Source organism: Pyrus communis, chromosome 10, assembly GCF_963583255.1.
Source record: "Pyrus communis chromosome 10, drPyrComm1.1, whole genome shotgun sequence".
Lineage (NCBI taxonomy): Eukaryota > Viridiplantae > Streptophyta > Magnoliopsida > Rosales > Rosaceae > Pyrus > Pyrus communis.
This window is the reverse complement of record NC_084812.1, coordinates 15,021,373-15,031,479: the sequence shown is the minus strand read 5'-3', so window position 1 is coordinate 15,031,479 and position 10,107 is coordinate 15,021,373. Positions and strand designations below refer to the sequence as shown.

General features: G+C 37.5%; 1 protein-coding gene across 1 annotated transcript; it reads left to right on the top strand.

Moving 5' to 3' along the window:
• Nucleotides 1-1,141: 1,141 nt before the first annotated feature.
• Nucleotides 1,142-10,031, top strand: LOC137747913 (uncharacterized). The gene is made up of 6 exons (XM_068488039.1): nt 1,142-1,435; nt 1,610-2,136; nt 2,656-3,384; nt 3,793-4,334; nt 8,353-8,438; nt 9,726-10,031. Exons 1-6 carry the CDS (start codon nt 1,142-1,144, stop codon nt 10,029-10,031), a joined length of 2,484 nt encoding a protein of 827 aa, XP_068344140.1.
• Nucleotides 10,032-10,107: the final 76 nt, after the last annotated feature.

Genomic DNA, 10,107 nt, shown 5'->3' with positions numbered 1-10,107 from the left:
TTCAATAATGGGACATGCCACAGACATGTGCCCTTCGTTGATGGATCAAGTTGGTCTTGAGCAAGCTAATGCGTTAGGAAGGTTTCAGGGGCAACAAAGACAAAAGTATGATCCGTATTCCAACAACTATAACGCGGGGTGGCGCGATCATCCACACTTAAAGTGGAACAATCAAGACAACGGACAATAATCTGTTCCCAACAACTATAACCGTCCACCTAGCTTCTTTCAAGCAAGACCGCAGACACCATTTCAGCCTCAACAACAACAAGCTCCAAGTAAGTCTCTTGAGGATTTAATTGCTTCTTTAGATAACTCTACTCAATCTCATCAACAGAAAACAGACAAAGCAATTAAAAACCTTGAGCGCCAAATGAGTCAGTTAGCAAGTTTGATGGGGCAACAACATCAATCAGGAAGGTTGCCTAGCCAAACCGTGGTGAATCCAAATGCGGAGCAGATGAATGTTATGACTTTAAGGAGTGGAAAAGAAGTTTTTAAGCAACCAAGGATGCAAAAGAGGACTAGAAAAGATACAAATGAGCAAGGGGAGCAACAAACCAAAAATCTTGAGCAAGATGAGGCTTCAACAGAAACTGAAAAGTCTCATAAAGATACAGAATTGAACAAAAAAGATTCTGATAAGGTAAGTAAAGAAGTTCAAAATTCATTTAACTCATGTGTCCCTATTCCTTTTCCTCGTAGATTTATGAAGTCTAAGAAAGAGCAAACTGATAAGGAAATCTTGGATACTTTCCAAAAAGTCCAAGTGAACTTACCTCTTTTAGATGCCATAAAACAAGTGCCCAAGTATGCAAAGTTCCTTAAAGAGCTTTGTACGAACAAGAGAAGATTCAATGATCAAGAAACTGTGGCATTAAGCGAGGAAGTATCAGCTGTTTTGCAGAGAAAGCTACCACCAAAGTTGAAGGATATCAGTAGTTTTACCATTCCATGTGTAATTGGAGGGAAAAAGTTTGGGAGAGCATTGTGTGATTTGGGGGCATCCATCAATCTGATGCCATTTTCAGTGTATGAATCACTAAACCTTGGAGACTTGAAGGAAACAAAGGTAGTAATCCAGTTGGCAGATCGTTCAAATACATATCCCAAAGGCCTATTGGAGGATGTACTTGTGCAAATGAATGAGCTTATTTTTCCCGCCGACTTTTTTGTTCTTAAGATGGAACATGACCCTATGCCTACTGCACTTCCTCTTATTTTGGGAAGACCATTCCTTAGAACGGCGCGTACAAAGATTGATGTCTACGATGGTACTTTTACCATGGAAATTGACGGAGAAAGCGTTAAGTTCAAAATCTTCAATGCTATGAGGTACCCTAGTGATTTTGAATCTTGTTTGTCTATTGATGCGTTAGACTATTTTGTGCAGAATTGTTTTAATGAAGGTGTGGGACAAGACAATTTAGAGAAGGTGTTAATGCATAGAATTACACATGGAAAACTTAATTATTCCGAGCACATTGAAGAAGAATTAATCCAGATAGCAGCAACCCTTGAGTTTCTTTCACCTATTCATGGTAAATCTTCTTCCTATTTTATTTCTCTTCCTACTTCTAATGAAAAAATTCTTCCTTTTGTGATTTAGGCACCCAAATTGGAGCTTAAACCGATTCTTGAACATTTGAAGTATGCATTTTTGGGAGAGGATGAAACATTACCGGTCATCATATCGTCACAACTCACAGCAGAAGAAGGGAAGAAACTGATCCGAGTACTGAAGGATCACAACACTGCCATAGCTTGGAGCATTGCAGATATCAAAGGTATAAATCCAGCTACATGTATGCATAGGATTTTGCTCGAGAAAAGTGCAAAACCTACAAGGGAAGTTCAACGCCGTTTGAACACACTTATGATGGAGGTCGTCAAGAAAGAGGTTATCAAGCTTCTTGATGTTGGCATCATATATCCTATCTCGGACAGCAAGTGGATGAGCCCTGTTCAAGTAGTTTCGAAGCGATCCAGAGTCATAGTTGTTAAGAATGAAGCTAGTGAGCTAGCGCCTACACGTGTGCAAAATGGTTGGAGAGTCTGTACAGACTATCGGAAGATAAACAGCACTACACGCAAGGATCACTTTCCAGTTCCATTCATTGATCAAATGTTAGAAAGGTTAGCTAGTCATTCTCATTATTGCTTTCTTGATGGATATTTTGGATATAATCAGATTGCAGTTGCTCCGGAAGATCAAGAAAAAACGACTTTCACATGTCCATTTGGCACACTTGTATACCGGAGGATGCCGTTTGGACTTTGCAATGCCCCCGCCACATTTCAAATGTGTATGTTAAGTATCTTTTCTGATGTGATTGAGAAAATAATTGAAGTGTTCATGGATGATTTTTTAGTTTATGGTGATTCTTTTAATACATGTCTACATAATCTGTCCCTAGTTTTAAAATGTTGTCAAGAAACTAATCTGGTCTTAAATTGGGAAAAATGTCATTTCATGGTTTTGCATGGATTAGTTCTAGGGCATATCATATCTAAAAATGGAATTGAAGTTAATAAATCTAAAGTAGAACTTGTTAGTTCTTTACCTCTCCCTACTACTGTCAGGGAGGTTCGTTCTTTTCTTGGACATGCAGGTTTCTATCGTAGGTTTATGAAGGATTTCTCAATGATTTCTAGACCCTTGTGCCGTTTGCTTCAAAATGATGTAACATTTAATATTAATGAAGAGTGTGTAATAGCATTCAACAAACTTAAGGAGTTATTATCCACGGCTCATGTGATCATGCCACCAAATTGGAGTTTACCTTTTGAGTTAATGTACGATGCTTTAGACTATGCTGTCAGTGCAGTTCTAGGACAGCGTGTCAACAAAGTGCCACATGTCATCTATTATGCATCACGAACACTCAATGATGCACAGTTGAATTATTCAACAACAGAGAAGGAGCTTCTAGCTGTTGTATTTGCTTTAGAAAAATTTAGATCTTATCTGATTGGAACTAAAGTTATTGTATTTTCTGACCATGCAGCTTTGAAGTATTTACTCACAAAAAAATATGCAAAACCGCGACTCATTCGATGGATACTTTTGCTTCAAGAGTTTGACTTGGAGATCAAGGATAAGAAAGGGAGTGAGAATGTTGTAGCAGATCATCTTAGCAGACTTGTGCACTCAAACACAAAGGAAGATCTCATCCCTTTACGTGAGAGTTTTCCGGATGAGCAATTGTTTTCATTAAAGGTTACTGACCCTTGGTATGCAGATATTATCAATTATAAGGTCACCAAAATGATTCCGGATGATTTTACATGTGCTCAGAAAGATAAGCTTGTCAAAATCACCAAATACTACGAGTGGGATGATCTTTATTTGTGGAAATGTTGCCCTGATCAATTGATTAAAAGGTGTGTCCCCGAATCTGAGTTTAAATCTATTCTAACTTTTTGTCATTCTTATGCATGTGGCGGCCATTTTGGAGCAAAGAGGACAGCCCTTAAGGTGTGAGAGTGTGGTTTTTATTGGCCTAGTTTGTTTAAGGATGCGTACAAGTTTTGTGCAACATGTGATCCTTGTCAACAAACAGGTAACTTGGGCCCAAGAAATCAAATGCCACAAACCCCTATTTTGATTGTTGAGATCTTTGATGTGTGGGGCATTGATTTCATGGGACCTTTTCCATCTTCAAATGGTTTTCTTTACATTTTGTTGGCTGTGGATTATGTTTCTAAATGGGTGGAAGCGAAAGCCACCAAAACTAATGATTCAAAAGTTGTTTCAGATTTTATTAAGACTAACATCTTTGCAAGATTTAGGACACCTAGAGCAATCATTAGCGATGGAGGGAGTCACTTTTGCAATAGAACATTTGAAGCGTTGCTTAGGAAGTACAATGTCACACATAAGGTGTCTACACCTTATAATCTGCAAACTAGTGGTCAAGCAGAAGTATCAAACCGTGAAGTGAAGCAAATTTTAGAGAAAACTATGAGTCCTAGTAGGAAGGATTGGAGCATGCGCTTGAACGATGCATTGTGGGCTTATAGGACTACTTATAAGACTCCTATTGGAATGTCCCCATTTCAATTAGTTTATGGGAAACCATGCCGTCTTCCAGTAGAATTAGAACACAAAGCTTATTGGGCGATCAAAGCCTACAACATGGACATAAGTGTTGCCGGACAGCAGAGGAAGCTTCAATTGAACGAGTTAGATGAAATCCGGAATGATGCATACGAGTCTAGTCGAATATACAAGGAGAAATCAAAGGCATTTCATGACAAGATGATATCAAGGAAGAGCTTTGTCATTGGACAAAAAGTTCTGCTATTTAATTCTCGCCTTCGGTTATTTCCAGGTAAGCTTCGTTCTTGATGGGTTAGTCTGTTTGTTATAACTAATATTTTTCCTTATGGTGTAGTGGAAATCCAAAGTGCAAAGACCAGAAACGTGTTCAAAGTGAATGGACATAGACTCAAACCATGATGTGCAGGTTGTACCCCTCCAAGAACCAACTTCCCTTGAATGATTACTCTTGGTACCGTCTGGCTGCGGACGTAAAAGCAAGCGCTTATTGGGAGGCCAGCCAATATTTCTATTTATTGTCTTTTTATGTCATTTTCAATTTTTCGTTTGTTTTTTTTTTTTTTTTTTGAGTTTTCTTGCGTGATAAACTGAATTATTTCTTTTCTTTGTAGGAATATTTGGTTATTTCCACCCTTGGAGTTTATTGCAGAATTGAAGTTTGGGGTCATCATTTGATTTTACTGCAAATTAGGGAAGTTTTCAGTCCAAATGCTTTATTTTGTTTCTTACTATTTTATTTTATTTTTTATTTTATGCATTATTGTGTTTTCTAACATTGGGGACAATGTCTAGTTTAAGTTTGGGGGTAAGGATTAAAAAAAATTGAAAATTTGAACTAGTTTGATTTGTTTCCTTGTTATTGCTTTTTGTTTTCTTAATTAGTTTTGTTAACTCTAAAAAAAACCCAAAAAAAAAAGAGAGAAAATTCTGAAAATGAAAAAAATCCAAAAATAGTCTTATTTTCTTTATTGTTTTGAATTAGACTTTTGTTAGTTTCCCAACCCAATGATATAATTGGATTGAATTTGAACCACAGTGATCAAGAACTTAGTAAGCATGTATTGTGTGAAATTCCTTAATCTCTTGTTAGTTTTGTACATGTTTAATCATATTTGAAAAACCAAAAGCACATAGCCTTGTTGATGTGAAATTAAAGCATGATTTAAAGCTTTGTATGTGAACATAGTGACCATATACAACCTATGTGAGTTTTTGAGCCTATTGAAAGTGTGTGCATTTTTCATACACTCCTATTCTTTCATGTGTGATGAACTTATGTGACTTACATCTCTAGAACTTGCGTAACGATCTTTTGAAATGTTTGTCATTGATTGCATGAACTTGAAAAGGATAGAGGCATTAGGTTTATCACCATGGCCCAGATAAGCATGTTTCCTAAAGAAAAATGATATCATTAGATTGCCAATCTGAGCATACATGTTGAGCTTTTTATTTCTTATCACCAGATATGTCTACCTTTATACCTTAAACATTTTTTCCTTACCCTTTCCAAGCTAGCTAGTGAGCAATGTGAGATTGTCTTATGAGAAATGTTTGTGAAGTACTTTGAAGGAGTTTGGCTAAAGAATAAGTGTGGGGGTATTTCATGTTTGTATTTAGTTATGTGCGAAAATTGGTTCAAAAAAATAAAAAAATAAAAAAATAAAAAAATAAAAAAATAAAAGAAGAAAAAAAGAAAAAATTGTATACAAAGCAAATAAACAGTTTTTTAAGTTTTAGTTTAGGGGTTTGGTTGGAGGTATTATTAAGTGGCTGGAGAGCTTGAGTTCTTATAAATCTCAACAAGAGAATTGCTTGCAATGTAGCTTGGAACTTGTGTTTACCTATCCTTTCATTTCTATAACCCTCTCCCTAAGCCTCATTATATCCAATAAAAGTCCTCTTGATTTTAGTTTTGCAATTATGATTGTGGAGATGAGATCTTTATGCAAGCTTATGGTAGATCTTTCACATTTGATTCTTTGAGCGAAACACATTAAACTAAACATATGTGTAATTGAGTGTATGTCCCGTGAGAAGGTCACTAGTTTGCATGTGGTGTTTTAAAACAAAACTTGAAATTGCATTAGCATGGCTATTACACACACTACACTTCAAGGATGATTAAAAGGTAGTTGTTAACATTTGAATAAGGAAGATGAGCTTGGATTAGCTTGTTTGATGCTAGCTAAGGTTCTTGATGATTTGTTTTCTTGAATGAAATTCTATGAGGGTCACATGGTGGGGAACTAATGTTTTTCATGTTGCTACTTTTTCATGTTTTCTTTGTTTTGCTCGAGGACTAGCAAAAGCTAAGTGTGGGAGTATTTGATAAGCTCATATTTATATAAATTTTACATCAAATTCACTTGTCTTTTCTTAGTTAGTTCCTTATATTTTTGAGCTATTTACTTTGTTTTTGTGTTTTGTAGGATTTGTCAAGCAAAGAAAAGAAAAATAGCACAAGTGGAATTTTAAGTAACAAATTCGTCAAAACTGCCTGTGCAGGTCAGCTGACTTTGGAAGCAAGTTGCGGACAGCTCATAATGAATTAGAGAATGAGCCTTATATTCTTGGAAAGCTACGGATGTCTATTTTCTGAGGAATTTCACGGATTGTTAATATCATTTTTCTAGAAGAAGGTATGGCCATTTTAACACTGAAAGGTTCCCAAGAGGCTGAGAAGTTTGTAACTGACAAGAAAGCGTTGAAAGCAATAAATCCAACAAAACTAACAGCCAAAACTGATGCAGCCAAGAACAAGCCAGCTAATACCTATTCAAATATAAGAAGAAATGGAAAATTAAGTGAGAGTAATGGGCATAAAGGCTGCCCAAAGAGTTACAATTGTTTTAACATTTCCTTTCACTTATTGTCGTCACTAAATGGCTGTTAGTGGGGTGAGTTATGGAGAAAAAACCGTGGCAGCAGAAAAGAATAAAAGGGCTGCAGGTTGCAGCGGCAAAGAGTGGAAGAAAAGCTGAAAAAAAAGATAGAAAAAAAGGAAGAAAAGCAAGGAAAAAAAGAAGGATGCTACGTTGGGGAAGGAAGGAAAGGAAGGAGGAAATCTTGGCATTCTCTTCTTTCGGTTTTATCTTCTCAAACTCATGTCTTTCTTTTGGTTTAATTTGAGAATTATGTGTAACTAATTTTTAGTAGTTAGGGGCTGTTTTGAAGCCTCGAATATGATTGCAATTTTGTTATGACATTTCGTTTGAATTACTTTTATGAATGGATGAAAATTGGTTCACTACTTATCTCATTGATGAATTCTTTATGTGTTTTCTACGGATGCATACTTAGTAAGCATATCTAGGATTCTAATGCTATGAATATGTGTGTGCCTACCCTTGTCGAATGAGGGCCTACATATGTTCTAGAGTAGTACTTGTTAATTGCGATTAACATGTGAATCAATTTCTAGGATAACTAAGACAACGCTAGTATTTACGATGCCTTGTGATGACTCAAACTCTTTTCGTTCTTAATGATTTCTACTTGTTAAATCTATGAACACACCATTCTAGATTGCATGTTAGGGACTAAGTTAAGTTGAAAACGTCATTCTCTTAACATACTACATAAGAAAGAGTAATAGGTTGAGTTCTAACATTGAGCCAACTTAAGCATCTTCATCCGAAAATGAAAGGAATTTGAATGAAACATAACATGTTTGCATGATTATTTGGTGGTGGATAGCAATTCCCCTAACTCGTTTTTCTTAATTTGTGAACTATTTAAAAATCTGTTTTTATTCGATTTAATTTAAATAGCAAATCAACTCCAAAAATCCCAAAAATTTGTGACTGTAGCTCTATGTGTCTAGTATCTGCATATAAAATAGCAAGTCAGTCTAATAATTATTTTTCGGTGGTTGGTCAGTAGGGACAGCAGCCCAGTTTTTGTGACATTTTAAGTAGTTAGATAAAACAATCTTCTGTGAGAAAGACCCTTATTTTCATTTGCTACAATTGACAAATATTATTGTTAATAAGGAAAATTAATAGGACATTTGTGTGCTACTTTGTGGTGTGCTTTTAATCCTATCAGTGTGTGCGGGGCACATCAGTCTGGACCAAAGCAACATTTCTAGCTCAAAGGAATAGGTTACTACTGGCCAAGCATGGTGAAAGACTACCTAGAACACGCCAAAAGATGCCAAGCTTGCCAATTCCACGCCAACTTCATACATCAACCGCCTGAACCATTACACCCTGCAGTTGCTTCATGGCCGTTCGACGCATAGGCATTGAACGTCATAGGACCAATTACGCCAACGTCATCTGCAGGAGAAGCTTACATCCTAGTTGCAACAGATTACTTCTCCAAGTGGGCTAAAGCCATACCCTTAAGGGAAGTTAAGAAGGAAACTGTCGTTCGTTTCATTAAGGAGCATATCATCCACTGATATGGTGTGCCTCGCTACATTATCACTGATCAAGGAAGACAATTCTCTAACCGACTCATGGACGAGCTCTGCAAGAAACACAAGTTCAAGTAGCACAAGTCTTTCATGTATCATGCTCCGGCTAACTGTCTTGCGGAAGTATTCAACAAGACGTTGTGCAACCTCCTGAAAAAGGTAATCAGCCGAACGAAGAGAGACTGGCACAAAAGAATAAGTGAAGCACTTTGGGCATATAGGACTACACATAGGACTCCCACCCAAGCTACACCTTATTCTCTCATATATGGTGTGGAAGCTGTTCTGCCGCTTAAAAGTTAAATCCCCTTACTAAGGATGGCTATACAAGAAGGCTAGATTGAAGAGGAAAATGCAAAGCTATGACTTCAAGAGTTGGAAGCACTCGATGAAAGAAGGCTCGAAGCTCAATAACACTTGGAATGCTACCAAGCACGGCTATCCAAAGCATTCAACAAGAAGGTCTGCCCAAGGTTTTTCCAAACTGGAGATCTTGTCTGGCATTACGAAGGCCCATCATCACAACTCACAAGTCAAAATGCAAGTTCACATCAAAGTGGGATTGACTATACGTACTACAAAAAGTCTACACCAACGGCGTCTACTTAATCATGGCAGAAGACAGCTTGAAGATCGGCCCTATCAATGGTAGATTCTTGAAGTGCTGCTACCCCTAAAAACAAACTCACCATGCTCCTAGCCCGCAAGAGCATAAACTGTGTACGGCAAAATCATCATTAAAATCACCATTAAAAGCATCAAAAGTAATCCATTGCTCATTTGAACTACGTTATGACTTGATCTCTTCTTTGGAAGGGTACGTAGACAGCTCAAACATTCAACAACGAGTTTGGTCACATCAAAATAAAAAAAGAAATAAGGTTTTATTAATGTTTGACTATTGAGAGTCAATTTTATTACAAATATTCTTTGTATAAAATAAATAAATAAATATTTAAAAAAAAAAAAAAAAGATACATACATATATATATGTATACACATGTGTGTATATAATATGTAAACAGCCTCCATTGAGTGGTCAACAGCAAGTTTGGCTCTATCTCAATAAGCCTAGCAAACACATAACTCCAACCCTCATCGGCAATTACCAACTGGGCCAGCTGTTAGGTTGAGGCAGCTTCGCTAAGGTCTACAAAGACCAATCTGTCATTACACTCACATGGCCGTCATTCCCCTTGGGTCTGCTTTTCCCTCCACCTTATCCGCTTCACCCTTAAGTATGAGCTTACTGTTGAGGAGCACAACTTCCACTTCGTCGCCTACAAGAACGTCATCGGTGGCCGTGCCTCTTGGCACATCATTTCCTCCATCGAGCAGAAGAAGGAAAATCGCGACAACGACGACCACACCGCCTTAATTCGCGACTACCAATCCAAGATTGAGACCGAGCTCTCCAGCATATGTGATAGCATTCTCAAGCTCCTCGACTCCAGGCTCATCCCCTCCGTCCTGAACCTAGTCATGTCGCCCGAGGATAGGAACTCCGTCTCACTGGTCTGCAGGGACTGGTACGACGTGGAGTGACATTTTCGCCGCCACGTCTTCATTGAAAACTACTACCTCGTGTCCCCGGAGATCGTGGCCCGACAATTTCCCAACA

Coding starts and splice junctions, on each gene's coding strand:
- LOC137747913 (XM_068488039.1), top strand. CDS start 1,142: ATGAATGAGCTTATTTTTCCCGCCGACTTTTTTGTTCTTAAGATGGAA. Junction 1,436..1,609: donor GACAAGACAATTTAGAGAAG/GTGTTAATGCAT, acceptor TTTGTGATTTAG/GCACCCAAATTGGAGCTTAA. Junction 2,137..2,655: donor ATTGATCAAATGTTAGAAAG/GTTAGCTAGTCA, acceptor AATGATTTCTAG/ACCCTTGTGCCGTTTGCTTC.